Here is a 22,699-nt window from a genome sequence, read left to right as displayed (position 1 = left end):
AAAAAAAAAAATTATCCAGGCATGGTCGTGCATGCCTATAACCCCAGTTTCTTGGGAGGCTGAGGCAGGAGGATTGCTTGAACCCAGGAGATCAAGGCTGCGGTGAGCTATGACTGTCCCACTGCACTCTAGCCTTGGTTTCAGAGCAAGATCATGTCTCAGAAAAAACAAAACCAAAAAAACACATGGAAAAAAATACACACTATATACAGCTTAACAATAATAGAGATGACAGCTGATTTCTCATCAGAAACAACAGAGGCCAGAAAACAATGAAATGACAACTTTCAAATACTGAAAGAACACTCTTTTTTTTTTTTTTTTTTTTTTTGAGACAGGGTCTCACTCTGTCACCCAGCCTGGAGTGCAGGGGTGCAACCAGGGCTCAACACAGCCTTGGACTCCTGGGCTCAAGCAACCCTCCCATCTCAGCCTCCTGAGTAGATGGGACTACAGGTGTGTACCACTATGCTTGGCTAATTTTTTATTTTTTGTAGAGACAGGGGTTGCACTATTTTGTCTAGGCTGGTCTCAAACTCCTGGGCTCAAGTTATCCTTCTGCCACTGCCTCCCAGAGTGCTGGGATTATAGGTGTAAGCCACTGTGCCTGGCCAAGAATATGATTTTCAACCAGAGAAAATGCCTTTTAACTAAAATTAAGGTAAAATAAAGAAATTTTTAGATAAACAAAAACTGAGAGAATATATTGCAGACAGATCCACATTACAAGACATGACAGAATAAGTTCTTTAGGCTGAAAGGAAATGACACAAGATAAAACTCTAATCTACAAGAAGGAATGCGCAGCACTAGAAATGATAAACATGAGTATAAAAATAAAGAGTATGTTTTTCTCCTGTTATTTTATTTAAAAAATAACTGAATCTTAAACACAAAAGTTATAACAATATATTATTTGATTTTAATGCATATGGATGTAAGAGATATGACAACAATAATATAAAAAACAGGAGGTTATTATACTGGTGGAATTATACTATGTAAGCTCCTTAAATTTTCCATGAAATTATACAATATTAACTCTAAGACTATGAGAAGATGAGGATGCAGAGACCAATCCTAAATCCCTAGATCAACTGTTAAAAACATTACAAAAGGTATAGCTAAAATGACCTCAGAACAACGAAAATAAAATATCAAAAAATGTAACGCAAAAGAAGGCAGAAAAGGAGAAAGAGAACAGAGGAAGTGATGGGACAAAGAGAAAATAAATAGCATATTGGTAGACACAAATCCAAACATATCAATAATTACAGGAAATTTAAATGGACTAGTCACTTCAATTAAAACTAAATTGAAATACTATAATCCCAATGTTGGTAAGGACATGGAGCAACTAAACCACAACTCTCAGGTATTACACATGGGAGTAATAAATAAATTAGTCTTCAATTTTCTCCTGGTTTTTCAAAGGAAAATTGGAAGAAGTAGTTCTTTCCATCATTGGCCTCCCTTTGAAGTTGAAATGCTTACATTGGTTGAAAATCACTGATTTCAACTCATTTTTAATAATCAGAATAATAATTTTGACTAAGTAAAATAAACTCAATCCTCTATTAGTGTACTATTTCTCAGATTAAAAAGTGATCTGGATTTCTGTCATCTTCTATTTTATCAGTTGCCGTCAGAGTTGCGAAAAATTATATTAGAGAATCTTTAGGAAATTGGTTGACTACATTTAGCAAAATTACCAAATCAACTGTATATTTCCAACAATTTTACATATAGTTCATGGTGAAGATGGTACTCTAGATTTGTTGGTAGTCAGATGGTATATAACTGGTTGACTTATTCAATAGTCACCATTTCCTAAAGTTTATTCCACGGAACTCTGGCTTTGTAGGATATCAACAGCTGCTGATTTGAAGTTCTGATTTAAACGCTTCAATGTGCTGATGTACACTATGACACACAGAAGGAATTTAATGTGTACCATCTCCCAAACATATTTGACCAATGAGTCTCTCCTGGGACAGTTTTGAGGACTTTTACTTTAAAAACACACTTTGGAAAATTTTGGTCTAGAGGTAATGTAGACATGAACTAGAGTTGTAGCAGGTGGAAAAAAAGGAGAGAACAAAAATGAGAAAGGGCATATGTTGCTTATGTCCCATTTCTCAGTGCTAGTTTCCTTAAATGTAAGATGTTTTCTATCGGCTTTAACTCTGTGCAAGTTATTTAATCTCTCTCTTTTTTAATATGTAAAAATGGGGCCAATAAAAATAATACTTACATTATAGGATTTGTAATGAGAGTTAAAGTTGATGTATGTAAAGTGCAAGTATAGTGTCTGACATGATCCTGTTTGAAAAATGAGAGTGAGGATTGTTATTTGAATATTTTGGTACAACTTATATGAACTAGATGTTTTCTTCTGGTCACATATAAAAAGACATTAATTCTTCTTTTGCAATTTTGATTTCCAAGTGAAAGATTCTGAGAAGGCCTGCTCATAAGAAGCCTGCTTATCTTTATTGAACCCAGCATTTGACCAAGGAGTCTGTCTATTACTGGAGCATCTTGGTACTACTGGTTTCAGAGAAAAATATAGTTATTTGTATAGCACTTGATAGTTTCTGGTTATCTTCATATATATTATTAGAGTCTATCCTTATAACAAACCAGTGAGGCTGGTGATGCAGAAAATATCACCTCTAAATTATAGACACAGAAACTGACCAAAGAGATTAAATGAACTGCCAAAGGCCATAGAATTGGCAAGTGCCAGTGACTGGACTCACATCCATGTTTTTGGCTCTAGGGTGAGTATGTTGAGTCACTTGAATGAATGACTGACTCAGATAGGGGCTCCTGATTTTGCATTTTAAAATAATTTAGTTCCGTTCAATAAACATTTATTGAATTACTCTTGTATGCTGGACACTGTGCTAGGTGTGAAGATACAAAAATGAATGAGACATAGTCTGTCCTTGAGCTTATAATCTAGTGCTATTCAGAAAATCAGAAAACAGAAAAAAATGAAAACCGGTGAGTCTGACTCACTTTTTATGGTAATTAACTTCTTGAAAGGCTTAATGGCATCTAGTTTTCCAGTGGCCACCAGAAAAGGGTTTATGGTGACCATAAGCAAGGGCTCTGTGTAATAGTTGAAATTTGAAGAACTCCCTCTAAGGTGAAGCCTGTGGTCCTTCTTATCTTTATTTTACAGTCATTAACACTATGCCATACTGTAAGGGAGAATGCTATAGGAGCATATTTTTCTATAATCTTTCTTTCCTCAGCCTGGCATGTCTTCCCTTATTTGTGTCCATGCTTTCTTTCTCAACAGATCACAGAAATGTTCTTTCTACTTTAGAATGCCTAGTTGTGGGAACATCACATAAAAAATGTCATTTTCCTCTTAGATATCATGATATTTTTAATGATATTCCCCCATTCCTTTTAGCATACTATGTTTTTCCAAACTTCTTATTTATCTTGACTACCTAGTTAATTGCTAATGTCTGTTTTTCATAAAATTATTTGAAGACACCCTTGGCATAAGACCCCCCCCATTCCTCCTTATCAAATCCCTCCTTGTTACCTGCAAAACTTATCATTACTTTGCTGTGTAGAAACTTTCTTCTAAAAAATCATTGATTAGTTTTCTGACTGCATTCTGAGAATCATTTTTCCCGTCTTATGCCTGCAGCCTTCTGTTGCCAAAAGATACTGCCGATTACTTTCTCACTGACATGTTAGTCATAGCTTCAGATTCACAATCCTATCACCACTCTGACTACTACTTTTTTGTGTCTGGTTCCTGGTTCCCTTTGAAAATATCTTTTGTAGCTGCAGTGTAGTGGAAAGCACCCTGCACTTGTAAACATAATCTCTGGGTGAGACATCTAGTCCTAACACTTTCTAGCTTTTTGATTCTGCACAAATCACCTTGCAGAGCCTCTGTTTCTTCATGTATAAAATTGAGATAATAATAGTACCATTTCACACCATTGTTCTTGAGGACTCTATGAGATAATATTTGTGAAAGGATTTTATACATTCTGAAGCACCATCTAAATGGAAATATTAATTGTCAATTTCAGATATATGGGATTTTTGTGTTCTTCATTCTCTAGATTATCTCTAAGAGCTTGTTTCTTTAGTTAATATTATCATTTGCATATAAATGACCATGTAAATATATAAACTAGAAGCTGGCTTGAACCAATGTATAGGACACCTTCACAGTTACAATATGCCAGTAATGGAAAACTTAATACTGTCCTTAGTATCCATTTTCCTCACTTTCTCACTATGGTCAATAACTCTGTCACTAAGTATCTGAGTCCTTAATCCTTGTGTCACCTTCAAATTTCCTCTCTTTAGGGCCTATAGTGAGGGCTTGTTATTTTTTTCCTCTGGTGCCCAGCATCTCATTCCCCTTCCATGGCTTAGAGAAGTTTCACCTTTAAAGACCAGTTAGTAATAGGCAAGGGAAAGAGCAAGACATTTGGTTGGATTAGTGTGTTTTTGTCAATTTTCCTGGAGAAAACAACCTAAGTCAGTGATGTTATATTACTCTGCAGTACAAAGACTGTATATTGTTTTTAAGTAGTTAAATGAAGTGCAGTAGCAGCCACAGGACTAGGGACTAGACACCCTCAAAGTATGAAGAAAATGGAAGGGCCACATATGACGACACCCTTAGCTAAAGGAGAGCCACCTTCCCTACTTCCTCAATTCCTGTCTCAGTCACTCTTCATCCCATTATCCTGTTAAATGTTTGTTGTAACACTTACTAATATACGAAATCATTTATTTGTTTGGGTGTTTATTCACTAGCTTGTATCTTGGCTCATGTTTATTGTCCCTCTCCTCTGACTAAAATGTAAACTCCTTCAGGGCAGGAACTTTGCTATGTCTGCACTGTGTCTCCTCCCAGTGCCTAGAAGAGTGCCTCACACAGAGAGGCATGCAATAAACATTTGTTGACTGACTGACTGGTAAAGTCTTGATGTAGTGGGAGCTCCATAAATGTTAAACTGAATTAAAAATGAATTACAGACATTTTCTGAGATAAGTAGTTAACTTCAAATGTTATATTTTCCAGAGAAAAGAATACACTGTTATGAAAAATTTTAAAATTTCAAAATTATTTAAATGCTTTTAAAAAAATGTAGGTGCTAAGTTCCAAACATTAAAAAATGACAAGATAATGCACATTTTGCTTCTAACCTGCTATAAGCCTGTTATTCTCAGTAACCCAATCATTTGAGTGAAATGATCATAAAAAACATGATTGTTAAAAGCTTTTGGAAATAGAGGAAACATAATTTTAACTGTGTATTTGGTTAAAAACTGAATTCAATGCCACTTTCTGGCTTCTGTATTAATAGTATTCTCACGAAAAAGCTCTATCTCTATTCCATGGAAATAATTTTAAGGATTCATGTACTATTCACACTTACTTTGGAAAAGTATGGTAAAAGGAAGAAATAAGACACTGTTCATTATTTTGATTTTTACCATATCTTCACATTTAAATAGATTTTTAAAAGAAACAAAAAAGCAACACTCCACACATCTTTCTTTTGTTTCCCCAAACAAAGACAGACCAACACTACCCACAGCACTATATGGCAGAGTTTTAAAATTTGTTCAGGATGTAGCTTAGGCCCTTGCACAATCATTTATAAGTTTTTTTTTTTTTAACTTAATTTTGGAGGACCCCTGTGTTTCAATTAGGGGATACCAGGGCTATTTATTTGTTAGCTGGAGCTTGTTAAGGTCAGGAACCACCCATGTCTTTTTCATTTTTCCATGCTGTCCTCCTCCCCACCAGGGGTTAGTTGCCTAGCATGCGTCATGCCTCAGTAAGTGTGAACTGCGGATATGGAAGATGAGCCTCTGTAAAAAGTGCGACTTCCATATGTCAGAGAGAAGACTGAAAATTGTAAATGGGAGTAAGTTAACACTCTCCAGTATCTGTAGATCTGAGATAAGATGGATGGAATATCAATACCCTAAAGACGATGGCCTCTCTCAGGCCACAGATAATAGTAGCAAACTCCCAACTAGTTTGCAGTAGCAAACTGCTTCCTTTTGATTTTGTTAGGCATCCGCAATTATTCTCAGAAAAACTGCACAGGAAGTGGGAAAACTGGGATGCAGTTACTGTTGGTAAGATAGATGGATTAGGCTACTGGCCTAATGCTAGTAAGCAAGCTGGATAGTAAGTTCCATTAGACCTTCCTGTCTTTCTTCTAGACCTATCATATTTGATCTTTCATGACATGTCTTATACTTTGTCAGCAATCAACAGCAAATATATTAGAAAAATGGTTATGATAATTACATCCCAATACAGAAATGTTAGAAAAAAATCAGTACCTTGTGGTCTAAGTACAATGCTGTCCTGAAGAATACAGGTTATGCCATCACCTTATATGAGCTTGGTTAATTTTAGTCCAAACATTTCCTAAGTGCCTTGTATATGCCAGACACTGTTAGGCAATGGGCATATAAAGTAAAACAAGACATAGGTGTCATCCTTGAGGAGATTACAGTACTAATTTCCCTTGGAAGAATCCAAGACTCACCTGCCTTATTCCAAAATGCACTTTATGTAAGTGGCATTAAAATGAAATTTCAGCGTGTTATATGAGAAGTCATTGTTAGATAAATTCTGCCTATAAGGAAAATGACATTGCATTACAAACTTTGATTCAATCCCCAGGCTGTATTTCTACTACACAGTACCCTTGGCACAGTAAATTAATATAGAAATCTTTCAGCTAAAAACAACAGTAACCAAATTTGCTATATAATATGCATTGTTATCTTTAAAATAATGCTTCCTATTTTTGATACTTTTTTTGTAAATGAATGGCTATTATCTATATTAGACAAGTACAAGGATACCTATTTTTTCCTCTGTGAAGGTTGGATGGCCTTCCATTCAGTTTTAAGTTAGACTTCTTAATGTTTCTAGCAGAATAATACCAACTGTACTATCAGCTTGTCTGAGATCTCTCTGAGTCAAAACACAAGACATGGTCAACTTAAGACTCTCATTAGAGGTCTCTCCCCTTGCATTCTTGAACATTCAGCTCCTGCCAAAAATGTGGTTAAGACAATAATATTTAAGTGATAAGTTTAAGGTACATTTAAATGGTCAATTTTCTAGATTTTTCCATCTTTGGTCATAGTAAAGTTATGATAAATATAACAAAAATCAATGTGGCCTCCCATGTGAGTCATGATGTAATGTTACATTACAGTCTTTTACTATCATTGATATAAAAAATGGGTGGAAGATATGGCCATTGTTAGTCTATGTTTCTTTGACGAGAATCTGTGTGATTTCATTTCATTTCATTTCATTTCAATCAACATTTTTTCTATGAGCTGCAGATTATGGTAGTTAACAGAAAAGATGTGGTCACTGCCTTCAAAAAGTTTATATTCTAATGGGGAAAGTAGAAACTAAATAAATCATTTCACAAATAATTGTTTATAAGGAAATAATATGTGATGACTTCTTTGGCATTTACTGTAAGAAAAATATCTTTTCAGATGAGCTTATATGTTTTTGCTTTTCAAGTGAGAAAGATATTGTCAGCCACTTATCTCCTTTTTTGCCTTGAGTGTAAGGAAGCTCAAAGATAAATTTTATGCTAAATTAATGTAATTGTCATATCATAGGCTGATGGCCAATTATCTTTATTTCTAAACAGTTTCTGGTCCTATAAAAATCTTTATTTTAACTATGATGTCTTACATGTCTTGTTTCCTGTAGGGTGACCAAAGGAAGCAAACAGGGATAGGGTATGGTTAGTAGGTGGGGGTGGGGGTGGGGATAACTAAGATACACAGCATAAAAAACAATTATATGTCTTCTTGAAGTTTTATTTCGAAGTTTCATTTGAAAACCAGAATTGTTCTATGTATTCACTGTTGTATAAAACAGTACACAATTTTTATCAAGTTCCAAGTTGGAGTTCTCTAGAAAACCTGTGATGCTATATAAAAATGAGATTTCAACTACCTTTAGCTCCATGACAGAAACAAGGAACTGAGTAAAATTTCATGGAAGTATCGTTAAACATGGTATATTAAAAAAAATCAGAATTTCATAATCTTTTGAAACTCTGCTGTACTTTAATGGTACTTCTAATAGTGCCTAAAACTTGGAAGGAGTCCACAGTTTGGCTCTTATAAAGTGGTTTTTGACAGCAAATGTGCAGGAACCAGAATCTATCCTTAAACTTGAATCTGAGCCACTTAGACATCATGATGTTGCCCAAATGTGAAGTGGTTTCCATTGGCAATACCATAATACAGTGTCTTCTCACTGCAGCCTGAAACTGAGTTTGGGAGATGTTTAGCTACCAAAAGAAGCAGACATTATCTAAGTCTTGATCAGACAGAAAAAAATTTGAAAAAGACTTTCTGGCATTCATTCAGTGGAAAATGAAGAAGCAAAGAAGCCAAATAAAGTTAACAGCTCTAAAGAGAGGCTGGAAATTGTGGTGCTCTAAAGTCTTCATCATCACCACCATGCTCACTGATGCCAATAAACATTTATTGAGTTCTTACCATGTGCAAGAAACAATAACAAGGGCTGTAGTTATAATGGTCTTGAAGGTCAAGGACACTCATTCAATACATAAGAGGCTTTTTTCTTTAAATACATTATAAACATGTCTATCCACTCATTTGTTAACTTATATTCTTGCTTCCGCAGTACTAAACTACCCCTACTCTTCTTTCACAATGCACCTGAAGTTCCACTTTGTCACCTTGTAATTCCTTGTACCTGGCACAGTGTTTTGAAGGCATCAGTTATTCAATAATATGTATGGACAGAAGGAATGAATTGTAAGGGCCTTACAATCTAATTGGGAGATAGAATAGAGTTTTTTTTTTTTTAAATCTTAACTTCTTTATACAGTTTCTATCTAGCATATAACAGGAATTTAAAAAGTTAATCAATAGTGTACAAATAATTTCATAGAAAACATTTATTGAATACTCACTATGCTTTAGATGCATTACTACATTGAATTCTCACAATATGTAAGTGCTATTATTGCTGTCATTTAGAGATGATATAGCTAAAGTTTACCGGAGTTAAGTATAATAACTTGCTTAGTTACCTAGATGGTAACTCGTGGAGGCAGGATTTGAACCTAGGCAATTTGACTGTGGCTTAGACTCTTCATCATCATACTGCACATATAGGTAATAAGTCCTCTAACTTTAGAAGAAGAAATTATTGCTGAGGACTGGGTAGTGGGGACGTCTTTATGAAGAAAGCAGAACTTATGGTAGGTTTTTAAAGAAGACCAGAGATGAGTAAGGGGCAAGAAGATAAGTGAACAAAGAAGTGAGTAGAAATGCTTATAATTATTTGGAGAACAGAGTTAGACTTGTTTGGATAGAATGAAAGTTTGTGCAGGATAGTAGTAGAAAACCGAATTAGAGATTTAGCAGGAACAAGAGTGTGATGGACACAGAAGTTTGGATTTCATTCTTTAGATGAAGGGGAGCAAATGAAGTATTTTACATAGAGAAAGAGGTATGAAAAGCTGCTTTTTAGGAAGATGTACAGGATTTAATAGCAAGTGAGGGATTACAGACAGGGGTACCAGTTAGGTGAAGAAGAAGAGACTGAACTAAGATGGTGGCACTGGGAATGGAGAAGAAATCACAGATAAGAGAGAAAGAACAAACCAATAAAACATGACGACTGCCTTGATGCTGGAAAGAGATTAGTCAGAGTCTGCCCTGTCTGAGGGGTACTGATAATATCAGTGTCAGAAGTGGAAATGTTCTAGAGGGAGAGCTGGGTTTTGGAAGATTATTAAGCCTATAATTTAAAACAGTTGATTCCTATAGGGTTAAGGCACTTAATAACTAAATAACTTAACAAATGTTTGGACACTGATGATGAGCCAAGCACTAGGTCAGGTACAGGTGGCAGAATGGTGAATGGGAAAGACATGGCCCCTGTTTTCACAGGCCTCGAGAGTTTGTGAGAGAAGAAAGGCATTGCATAAGTAGTAAGGTAACACTGATGAGCTTTATGCTCGTAGAAATACAGAGTACTATGGGAGCATATGCTAGCAGCATATACAGCGTGTAGTCTGGGACTTCTTCGAGGAAGTTAACATTTAAGCAATGGGTCATGTTAATGGTTTGGTGCCCCAAACTAGGGATAGTAATTTGTTTAAGGTAGATTATATATGAGAAGTATAAATCATAGTACCTGCTCACCAATCACTCCTTTTAGTGAAGCTACATTGCTTATGACCTGTTTCAGGGACAGGAGTAAGGGGTCATCTTTTGTTTCACATTACCCTACACCTCCTATGCACAGCTGTTGAAACCAGGAAGGGACACAAAACTAAGTATAGCCTATTCAGAGAGTCATCACCTATCAGGGGTGTCCAATCTTTTGGCTTCCCTGTGCCACACTGGAAGAAGAAAAATTGTCTTGGGCCACACAGAAAATAGGCTAACACTAATGGTAGCTGATCAGCTAAAAAAAAAATCACAAAAAACTCTCATAATGTTTTTAAAAAGTTTACGAATTTGTGTTGGACCACGTTCAAAGCCATCCTGGGCTGCAGGTTGGACAAGCTTGCTCTAGAGGAAAAAGATGAGAAAAAATAATTTTCTTAAAAATTTAAATGTATGACACCAAGAGACCGGTGGATGATTGTGGCTGAAAAGTCAGGAAGTCAAGTCAGACTAGAGGGACCTGAAGGCCATGCATTTCCTAAAGTACTGAGTGGGCAGAAAGAGTAAGGGGAAGAAGCTGGTCAGCAGGTAAGTAAAACAAGGAATCAGAGATAAACAGAGACCACTCTTCTAGAGAAATACCATATGTCGCATGAGAGCTAAGTGGCAAGAGTAGCTGTTTTGTAGATCAATATTAATTTTCAATGACGTTCTAATCACAAGATAATGAGTACTCTCACAATACCCCATACCAGATTCATTTCACGTTACAGCAACATTATGAAGTCTAATTGGCTTATGTTAAGATTTCAGGGTGAAATCTAGTTCTTACATATTTTCTGTAAGAATCTTCTTTAGGAGACAAACTATAAATTAATTCCAAGTATTAGGGGTTGGGTTAGCTGAGTAGGTCTCTGTTCCTTGTAGATAAAAGGGTTCCATGAAAACAGGTTATCCCATATTGGATAAGAGTAAACTAAAAAGGAGATACTGTATTGAGTTCAGCTACCAGGGTAAATAAATTATTACACATAGAAACAAATCTGCTTGCTACTTTTAAGTGTCTTTAATTGTCATAATTATAGCATGCCTATCTCAACACAGATGCGTTAAGATATATCTTAGGAAAATTGCCACAACTGTTGATACTTACACTTAAATGTTATGTTTGTATGCTATATACCATACACATACACATAAAATATATTTATACACACCTACACACCTAACTGTCTTTAGTAAGACATCAGTTAACCAATGTACAAACAGAATTATATGTTTTTCTCACAATTTTTCATGTGTGCCATGAGCACTGACAGGACAACCCCCATTACAATTACTGTCCCTCCCTCGCTCCAACTCTGTAGTGATGATCACTGGGTAGATGGTAGATGGCGTTAAGCAAGGCTGCTCTTTTGTAACTCCATCTTTTGAGTTTTACTCCATTGTCTTAGACCAGTTTGTGTTGCTACGACAAAATAGCTGAGACTGAGTAATTTGAAAAGAACAGAAATTATTTCTCACAGTTCTGAAAGCTGGGAAGTCCAAAATCAAGGTGCTGGCAGGTTTGGTTGTCTGACGAGGGCTGTGTCCTCCAGAGGGGAGAAACTCTTGTGTCCTCATGTGGCAAAAAGCAGACAAGAGGGACAAACTCCCTCCATCAAGCCCTTTTATAAAGGGAACCTAATTGCATTGACTAGGACCCCACCCTCATGACTCAATCACCCCACAAAATCCGCACCTCTCAACACCATTACACTGACAACACCTAAATTTTGGAGGGGACATATTCAAATCACAGCACCAACTCTCTTATTCTGTCAGCAAATCCCTTCTATTTTCCTCCAGTCTCTCTCCTGGTTGAAACCAAACTATATAAACTGCAGTCAATCAAGTGATAAAACAATTCGCTTACCTGTGCCAAACTGTTTTTACAGGTTACAAACATAAACTTTTCTATACAGTTATTATTTGAGACTAAAGGTAAGGTAGGTGAGCTTTAACGTTCCCCTTCCCCTGAAGGAAAGCTAAAAGTTTCCTCCTGTATTTTTCTTTTCCATTTGGGCTAAACTTGGTAAATTATTTCAGCCTAGGAGGAGAGAAGTAGGGAAATTGGGAGGAAATGAGGAAAGAAGCTATTTCAACTGATCAGGTGAGATAGATGGGTAGGCTGAATATACACCCATCTCTCCCTTGTTCCACATGGAATATAAAAAAAGGCTATCGGATAGACTGCACAGGGAAAGAGTTGTCTAAGGGCATGTACAACGATGGAATGGGATTGGCCGCCCTTCACATCTCAACTGGGCTTCGGTGGTGAGAGGCACAGCAGAAAGCAAAGGAAGGAAGATCATCCTATTTGTTCAGGTCTTGGTGATAATTAGCTAAATGTAATTTCCATATAGTTAATTACAATTACAAGTATACTCTAAATAAATAGTGCATTGTTTCCCTAATGGAATATCAGAAGTTACAATGAAATATTATATCTTCTTGGCCAAGTGAAATAAATTTGTTTCTAAATATAATTTCTTCAATAGTGATTATCTTTAGAAAGAAATAAAGGTAGTATTTTGTAATATTAACTGCATAATTTAACTCATTTAATTTTATTATAATAAGAGGAACGCTTTCCAAAGGGTTCATGTATCAATAGTGTTCTGATAATGTAGGCCTTATAAAACATACTCCATTGGTTCTAACATACTCTTTTTTTTATTTTTATACTTTTTTAGCGGTAGGGTCTTGCTCTGTCACCCAGGCTGGGCGGGGGTGGGGGGCAGTGGTATGATCATAGCTCAATGCAGCCTCAAACTCCTAGGCTCAAAGGATCCTCCCGCCTCAGCTTCCCAAGTAGCTAAGACTACAGGTGCGTGCCACCATGCCTGGCTAAGTTTTTAAAATTTTTTGCAGACAGGTTCTCATTATGTTGGCGAGGCTGGTCTCAAACTCCTGGCCTCAAGCAATCCTCCTGCCTTGGCCCTCCAAAATGCTGAGATTATAGGCATATTCTTTTTTTAAGTATGTTAGAGGCCATCACACCTGGGCTATAAGATACTTTAAAAAATAATATGGCTTCATCCTGGCTAAAACAGTGAAACCCCATCTCTACTAAAAACACAAAAAATTAGCCGGGCATGATGGCGGGCACCTGTACTCCCAGCTACTCGGGAAGCTGAGGCAGGAGAATGACATGAACCCGGGAGGTGGAGCTTGCAGTGAGCCGAGATAGCGCCACTGCACTCCAGCCTGGGCGACAGAGCGAGACTTCGTCTCAAAAAAAAAAAAAAAAAAAAAAAAATATATATATATATATAATAATAATATGTCTTATAATGTGACAAATATACATAATATGAATTATACAAATAAATAAAGGTTGCACAAATAGGTATAATATATTAGCTCTACACTTACGACAGATATTACAAGACCTTAACAGTAAAAGCAGACTGAAGTCATCGTATCATTTTGGGATTTATTAATGCATTTCTTTTTTTCCTTTTTGCCACAGTCTCACTCTGTCACCCAGGCTGGAGTGCAATGGCACAATCTTGGCTCACTGCAGCTTCCGCCTCCCAGGCTCAAATGATCCTCCTGCCTCTGCCTCCCAGGTAGCTGGGACTACAGGCATGCACTACCATGCCTGGCTAATTTTTGTATTTTTTGTAGAGACAGAGTTTTGCCATGTTGCCCAGGCTGATATTGAATTCCTGGGCTCAAGTAACCTGCCTGTCTTGGCCTCCCAAAGTGCTGGGATTACAGGCATGAGCCACTGCACCTGGCCTTCAATGCATTTCTCAGTTTCATATGTATATTCAATAATTTACCTTATAAATTCAGATTTAGCTATTACACCTAGAGAATTGACATGATGTACTAAAAAATAAAAGAAATCACAATTTACTTCTTTTAATAGTGAAATTAATAATGAGTCTGTGTTAAATGATTTTACTTATAAGAAAACCAACTGAGTCACAGATAAGAGATTCTGTAGCTTATATAACTATTTCCACATAGTGCCTAGAAGCTGCTATACACACCCCAAACAGCATTTTACATCTACCTTAATTGATAGGATTTGTCACTAAGATAGTACCCAGGGTTCACAACAAACTTGGACAACGGTCAAGTCTGATAAAACTAAAGCATAATGTAGAAGAAAGAAGAGATAGACCAAAGACAGAAACATTGATGGCAGAAACATATAGGTGTCAGATCTAACATCAAGAAAACCCAAACCAATTTTTATTATTTAGAATGTGAGCTGATAAAACAAACAGGGGTCAGGCACATGGCATTCTATTACTATAGATGCATTTTCCGTGTTAGAGTTTATTTAACACAGACCACTGCAAATAAATAATGATAAGACATCATAGCGTGTCTGATAATCTGTGACAACAATTCTAACGCTGTCACTGTGGCCACTGGAGAAACCTGCACGTACTGAGCCCTGACCTACCGAGCTTTTTATCTGCATGTGTACTCTCCACAGGCCAAGCAAATAAAGGCCAAATGATAATTTACACATGAATCAACTTTCTCTGCAGCATAGGCACCAGAGACGTTCTTTTCTCTGTTATTGAGAGAAAGGCAGCCAGGTCTAAGCTTGTCTCACTAGAAATCATACAAGTGAAACAGTGATTTGCAGAAAAATGGCAGATCAGCAAAGGGAAGCTGTTCTGAATGCCTGATAAAAATGGCAGCCACAAAGGACTAGATGAATATTTAGTTTGAAAACAGGCCTGACAGTAACAATGAGTCTTTATCCTATTCAAAACAGGTAGTGTCATACAAACTGAAATGGAGATACAATCCTGATAGAAGATTACACAAGATACCAGGGTAGGTATCTTTAAAGACTTCAACCTTCATTTTAATAAACGTAGACTCATGGATCCTTTCATCTACATCTTATTCAGATTACACACAGTTATTTCACATGAATGACATATGGAAGGTGTATTGCCCACTTTGAAAATGAGAAATGAATTGGTCAGGATGATTTTTTAATAAAGGCTTGTTCATGAAAAACTGGCTACACATTTTATGCCATGGAACTTGTGAAAAAAAATGTATTTAATATTCTCCAACCCAGACCCCCTTGGTACTTAGGTCAACTTTTATAAATTAATCAAAGGATCAAAATAGTGCCATATCCTTTTTTTTTTTTTTTTTTTTTAATATAGGAACTTGCAATGAACAATACTTGTCCTGGTCCATTTAACAGAGAAAAGGAGATTTATTATTAAATTTGTGTTAACAGGCCATTCCAAAGGTGATTATTATAATGTTCTAACTAATGACAGGTACTAACCAAATCGATAAAATTAATTTTTATTCCCCTATTACCATGTCCATAGTTTTGTGCAAGTCATGTTCCATCTGCCCCCTGGAATACCTACCTGCCTACTTAACAATGCATATTCCTGATTCCTTTAAGTTTGGCTCAAGGCTCACTGTTCAGGAAACCTTCCCTTAAAGCTCCAGTTTTGGTGTGGTAGATGCTCCTAACTATGTACATGGACTGTCAACACATAACAATAGACCAAAATCATAAAAACAACTTTTATTCATGAGTTGTAAATATAAGAGATGTGGTATAATTTGTGGTCCATAAAAAGAAAATTTAAAATTTTTATTCCTTTGGAGTCCAGAAATGAATCTGTAAACTGTAGCTCACAATCTATACTTTGAGAAAATGCCAAAAATAATAAGAGTGGTAGGATTTAAGTCTTATGAGTTCTTGGTGATGAGGTGCATACATCAAAAATTCTCGCAGTGACAGGTTTCTGAATATTCCTTAATTATTCCTCTTTGCCTTTATGAGGTTTTCCTTAACCTTCCAATTGCTTCCCTTACCTTTCTTCTTACATCCTCCTTCTCTAGGCTGAAACCTCCTTGTACCCTTTCTTCTAAATTACAGTATTAATTTCCCCACCTCTGGCTGTTTAGTAGTTGTAGAAGTCAAAATTTGCATTTTCCTTAAACCGTAAGCTCCTAATGGGTACTAATCATACCTTCCATTTTTACATATCTACAAACTCTTATAGTGCCTAAACTAGTTTTAGCTATTCAGGTATTCTTGATAGATGCCCACTGTTGAAAATTCTCTTTTTTTGGTTGGTGGGTGGGGGCAGAGTCTTGCTTTGTTGCCTAGGCTGGAGAGCAGAAGTGTGATCATCGTTCACTGCAGCTTCAAACTCCTGGGTGCAAGTGATCCTCCAATCTCAGCCTCCTGAGTAGCTGGGACTACAGGCATGTGCCACCAGGTCCAGCTCGCTTATTTATTTAGTTTTGTAAAGACAGGGTTTTGCTATGTTGTCCAGGCTGGTCTTGAACTCTTGGCCTCAAGCAATCCTCCTGGCACGGGGATTACAGACATGAGATACCATTCCCAGCCTGGAAATGATTAAGAATGCATTTTTAAAAGTCAAGCCATAATTTAGCTAGTGATATTCATTAGTTTTTTGGGCCAATTTATAGGTAAATTCATATCACAGCTCTTGCAAACTGAAAGGTGAATTTCACTGCCAAAAGACAAGATCTCAATGACGCTCTTAATGACTTTAAAGAGATAAAGTTTGGATGTGAAGGAGGAGTAAGGAATGACTAAATTAGAATGTTCATGATGCTACACTTAATTTTATACAATCTAATCTCAATCACTAAATTTCTTTTTCTACTAATTTTTTTCTTTTGGTAAGAAAAAGTTACTCTAATTTGAAAAGCAATATAAAAATATTATGTTCTTAAAGCTTTAAAAAAAATTATTATTATATTTTGAGATAGCGTCTCAGTCTCACACAGGCTGGAGCAGTGGCCTGATCTCAGCTCACTGCAACCACCACCTCCTGGGTTCAAGCAATGCTCGTGCCTCAGCCTCCTGAGTGGCTGCGACTACAGGCATGCACCACCATGCCTGGCTAGTTTTTATATTGTTTAGTAGCGTCAGGGTTTCGGCACGTTGGCCAGGCTGGTCTTGAACTCCTGGCCTCTAGCAATCCTCCCAACTCAGCCTCCAAAAAGTGCTAGGATTATAGGCGTGAGCCACCATGCCTGGCTTGTTAAAGCTATTTAATTAGTAAGGCAAAAATGACTATGATCTATAAAAGCAAGGCAGATGGCAGTCCACATATATAAGAATAACAAAAGAATGGGGATAGGGCCTTGGCTGACAGTGTTTTTTAAAAGCAACATGAGGACAAAGAAATCAGAAGCTTTCCAAATTACCAAAGAGGCAGACAAAGAACAAAATGCAAATTTGAGTCCACTTAATTCAGTGCATTTAAGATGGTATTTGTCTTTTTGAGTTTTAGGAACAGTGGATAGGATAAGTACTTGAATTTAGAATATTCCTCTTCACTTCACTATGTATTTTATTCTTCTTTACCACTTTACTTTGATAAAAGCTATTCTTATCAAAGTCTTCTCTCTTCATCTTATCATTTCTTATCATTCATCCAGTTCCCTCCTTATTGATCATCAGACCATGAAAGAGACAATGGATAGCTCTACCAGAGTCAATATATAATGCAGACATTGCATCTACTCAATCTACCAGGTCTGTCGATCTGCCATGGGGAAAACTGGATTGGCCTATAATTTTGTTCACAAGAGCAAGCTGATAATTACACCAAAACCTGTGATCCCCAAATGTCTGAATGACGACTTTGGAACTTTCTAAAGTACTTTCTAAAGTATCTAAAATAAGTTGACGGAACTATAACTTTAAAAGTCATCCTAATTTGTATGTTTGACGTGAAATACCACATTTATCCCTTCCTAATTCTAGTTGTTCTTACCACTGCTGTATTCCCCACACCATACAAAGTGAAAATAAAAACCAGTCTGCCAAAGAAGACAGCTTTGCTCTTTAGAGTTGTGAGTGAATGAACAAATTAACAAGCACACACAAAGCACCTTTTTAAAAGGTGATAAAACTCAACAATTAAGGGTGTGGTTTCCAGACAAATGTAACACTTAAATGGTAAATCTACTGTCATGGAAGTGGGAAGAACTAGTTAATATTTGGGGACATGTCTTCTTCATACCTGACTGACAAGACAAGTTATGAGAGGCACTGTTTTCAGGTTTGAATGGGGCTAACTAGAGAAACCTATTTGCAAAGGGTTACTCAGCCATTAAAAAAAGTATAAAACAGAGTACCTACATTTGTAAGGCAGCATTAACATTGTGGATTCTTAATGTTATTAAAATTCTTTAATAGAGAATCAAGGGAAGGAGAACTTGTTTTTCAAATTACGTGTTGTTGTCATGTTGGGGCTATGGAAAACCTTTCCCCATTGCAGTATGCAGAAGGCAAACTCCTGCATACTACAAATGAAATCTGCATTGGTCAGAAGTAGCTAATTTGGAGGGTGTACACAGCCTGTTAGTCAACGGTGACTTTTATATTCTAATCATACACACTGTTGTTAGACCCTTACATTCTAGTCAAATAACTTCTAGGTCATGTTAGAAGTTTCACATGTTGGTAAAAAAGAAATTTTAAAGTTATGCACTTGCTATTTTTTCTTTCTTATCCTGAAACTTCTCTCTGATCTCTAGACTATTTCCTTAAATAAAGGTTCTAACATAAAAAGAGAGCATGGTTAAATGCCAAAATTTTGCTCCCAATTTTCCCTCCCAAACCTGTTCTTCTCCTAGACTTCCTTATCTTAGTAAATGACACCACCCAGATGTTCAAGCCAACAATCTAGGAGTCATTTTTCATCCTTCCTATCCCCTCACTTCCCATCTCTAAATGATTATGTTGGACACTTCTTCCCATCTCCAACTCCTGCCACCAAAATCCAAGTCACCATAATTGCCTGCCTAGGCTATTGAGCCAGCTTCTTAAGTGGTCAGCTGCTTACCCACTTGTTCCCCCACCAATCCACTTTTAATCTAAAATAGATATGATCACTATCCAACTCAAGACCCTCAGTGGTTTCCCACTGTACTTACAAGAAAATAAAAATTTGGACTCCAAGGCTCCAAGGCTCTAAGCAATGTGGCTTCTGCCTAGATCTCCTTGTTCTACCTGCTACAGGCTCACTCACCTTCGTTTGTTCCTTCAACAGGAGCAGCCCCTCCTTAGTCTGCCTAGAGTGATTCTATGATTTTCAAAGCTTAAGTAAATTCAGTAGCCTTTTTTGAAGGTAAAGGAAATATACTCAGCATAACTCAGGGCCATGTACCATGTCTGTTATTTTCACTTAGAAATGCCTTCTATGTTGTTAAGTTTAGGAAAAAAACAGCAGATTAAATTCCCACAAAATGAATATTCATTCACATAGGAACAATTAAAAGCACAATCTCATTCTTTACATGTTGCATTTAGTTATGCCTAATGAGTAATGAGAACTTACAAACATAATATTTCTTGTACATTTCTGATTATGAAAAAATTATGAGTCTAGAAAGGGACAGATTTTCTCAAAGACTATAGTCAGTCCTCTGTTTATGTATAAAAATGCAATGGTGATTATACACTTTACAATGCTGAAATGTTCCAAATTACTTTCATTTACAATTGTACTATTTAAAATAATTCTCTAATTATTTTTTCCTGCTAGAATTTTTATAAAAGTATAAGAGGAAAGTGATTTTCTTATAATAGACTAGTCTGTCTCCTCACAGGAGCATCCAGAATGCCACTATTTCAGGACTTTCATTGTGATATACAAAATGCTGACACTGATTATGCACTTGAAAATGATGAATTGTTTTCCTCATTAGTAAGGGAAGCATTATAAACCCTCAAAACAAGATATTTTCCATATATTTTATTCAACAGGGTACTGGTAATTAAAAACTTTCCAGAATCTTAAAGAAGCCAGATTAGTCTAATAAAGTAAATATACACTGTCATCATTTCTGTTGTATTGTTACTGAGTAATAATTGTCAATAATGATTTTACCATCCATTTTGTAATCAACTAAAAAGTACAGAATATAAAGAAGCACAGTATAAAATCCAGCCTTGTTTTTTTGAATACATGAAGTAAAGAATAAAGATAAAAGCCCAAATGTAAATAAGTCATTTTAGATGATACAGTGAACTAACACAGAATTACAATATTACTTGAAAACTTGTTCTAAATGTCAAATAATAAGAGCTGAGGATTCACATCCTTAAAAAACCCTTAGGTATATTGAAATCATTTCCAATATTTGATTAATAAAAAGTAGGATTTACAATTCTAATTGATAATTGGAAATACCATCAGACATGTTATTAAAAAAATGAAGCAAAATTTGATTTACAAAAAAATTTTTGGACATTTAATACTTCTTTCCAGAATTTTTGAGATGACCCCTCAATTTTTCAATGAGCTCTTACACTAAAAAAGAGGATTGGAAAAAAAAGTTTGGAAAAAATACCACTTTAATGTACTGACTCATTTTTAAGATTGTTATAATTGGTTGGTCACTGAAATAAATAATCATTAAGACTTAAAACTTTAAATGGAAGGAAAATAAAGTAGCTTGGAAGAGGATAAAGGTAGAAGATAGTGTGAAGAAAAATAGAAATGTTACAGACATACTAAAACTCATTTATTTCAATGGAAAGAACTGGTAAGTAAGTAAGCATGCTAGTAAGTACTGTCTAAGGAGATAGTAACTTTGAGGAATGGCTGAGTGAGTTCTGCTTAAGATCAGTTTATTTTACTATTCCCTTCCAAAGGTGGGTCTAAGTCGTGTTGAGAATTAGCTCCAAATCTTAAAGAAGAATTTTATTGTATTGTTATCAATTATCAGTCTTCTAAATAACACAACATATTTACATATGAAAAGTCAAACAATCCCAAGTCTCTTCCTACATCTGACTTGGGCATGATAATGTTCAATACTTTTAAAATGATGGGGACTGAGAATAATATTAACTAAAGGGTTAACCATCTTTTGGCAGTAGTCTTAAAAAACTAGTGATAGAAATGTTGCTGTATGCATCACTAATGTTCTTTTTTTTTTTTTTAGATGGAGTCTCGCTGTCACGAGGCTGGAGTGCAATGGCGCCATCTTGGCCCACTGCAACCTCTGAAGCCCTGGTTCAAGCGATTCTCCTGCCTCAGCCTCCTGAGTAGCTGGGATTACAGGCACTCACCAACACACCCAGCTAATTTTTATATTTTTAGTAGAGACGGGGTTTCACCATGTTGGCCAGGATGGTCTCAATCTCCTGACCTTGTGATCCACCCGCCTCAGCCTCCCAAAGCGCTGGGATTACAGCCGTGAGCCACCACGCCCAGCATGCATCACTAATATTTTAGTGCATTAAAAAATTTAAGCTAATGAGATAAAGAAGAAAAAACAATTAATGATGGGTAAGGAATACTTAAAGAAAACCCACAAAATTTAGTCCAGAACTAAACTGTGCTTAAATTTGAAGAAAATAGAATTTTAAAATTCTACATTTACACTTAAAATTATGGTTTACAAATATGATTTTGGCATTAGCTATTATTAGTCTTTAATAGAAAATTATAGAAAACTAGGATGTGACTTGGCTCTTTTAATCATATCACCAGAAGTTTAATGTCTGACCATGGATGTTATCCTCAGTTTCTCGCATTTCTACTTGGTCTATTTGTAACTTTAGCTACTGCAGAAACCAAACCAAACCAAACTTCATTTTGTTCACTAATGCCAACACACATGAAACATAATTTTCTCTAGATAATGAAATATAATATTTTTTAAAGTATCACTTGATAAAGGAAAAGTTTCTGAAGTTAATAGAATCTCTTTTATTTTCTTCTAGTTCTATTTCCTTTTTCTACTTTACACTGTAGATTTTATAGATAGCCAACAGAATCTACATTTCAAGTGTGAGGTAATTTTAAATGAAATAATTAAAAATAGAGAGTTTTTAAGCAGCACTGCTTACTGACCCTGACAGTTTTGTTTTGGGACACAGAATATAAAACCATTTACTCAAGAATCTTTGTGTTCAGCATAAAATATTTAAAATGTCTCATTTTCTAGAGATCTGGTGGAAGTTCACGACAGATGTGTCCTTTCTTTCTCTCTTCTCTTTTTTTTTCTCTCTCTTTCTTTTCTCTTTCAGCATTATTGTGTCAAATTAGCACTGATGATTTACCCATAGCAGTATGAACTTCTTGGAGGAAGGAAAGAAAAGTACAACAGCTTCTTCAGAGAAAAGAACAAATTGGCATAGGAAAGAAGAAAGACACTTCGTTTAAAGAATGTATTTTGCAGTAAATGCCCACAAACAGCCCATAGAGAATTCACTTATTTACGCATCACCATATGATTATTCTGACTGCCTTTAGTCTCAAACAGGGAAAGCCTCCGCAAAAAGCATTCTCCAGGTGTTAGTTTAGGTTTGTCATTATTTCCTATTTATAGACTCTGTCTAGTAAAAGAAGACAAATTACTGTAAGTGGGGGTAAATGTGATTAAACGAGTCCTCTGAAGATAAGAAGTTACATGGACAAGGGTCATTAACACAAATGAC

The 22,699-nt window shown here is 36.0% G+C and overlaps 1 protein-coding gene across 13 annotated transcripts in view; it reads right to left on the bottom strand.

Moving 5' to 3' along the window:
- ARB2A (ARB2 cotranscriptional regulator A) overlaps window positions 1–22,699 on the bottom strand; it is a 493,453-nt gene that overhangs the window by 33,048 nt on the left and 437,706 nt on the right. Inside the window, exon 11 of one of the 13 annotated variants that reach the window (XM_055112189.2) lies at window positions 1,546–16,614. The exons of the other annotated variants lie outside the window; for them this stretch is intronic. Coding sequence (XP_054968164.1) covers window positions 16,529–16,614 — 86 coding nt within the window. The 3' untranslated portion in view covers window positions 1,546–16,528. Of the gene's footprint in view, window positions 1–1,545; window positions 16,615–22,699 lie in introns of those variants that run through there. 13 annotated transcript variants of the gene reach the window in all.

This window comes from Pan paniscus, chromosome 4, assembly GCF_029289425.2.
Source record: "Pan paniscus chromosome 4, NHGRI_mPanPan1-v2.0_pri, whole genome shotgun sequence".
In the NCBI taxonomy this organism is placed as follows: Eukaryota; Metazoa; Chordata; class Mammalia; order Primates; family Hominidae; genus Pan; species Pan paniscus.
This window is presented reverse-complemented; position numbering and strand designations above follow the sequence as displayed.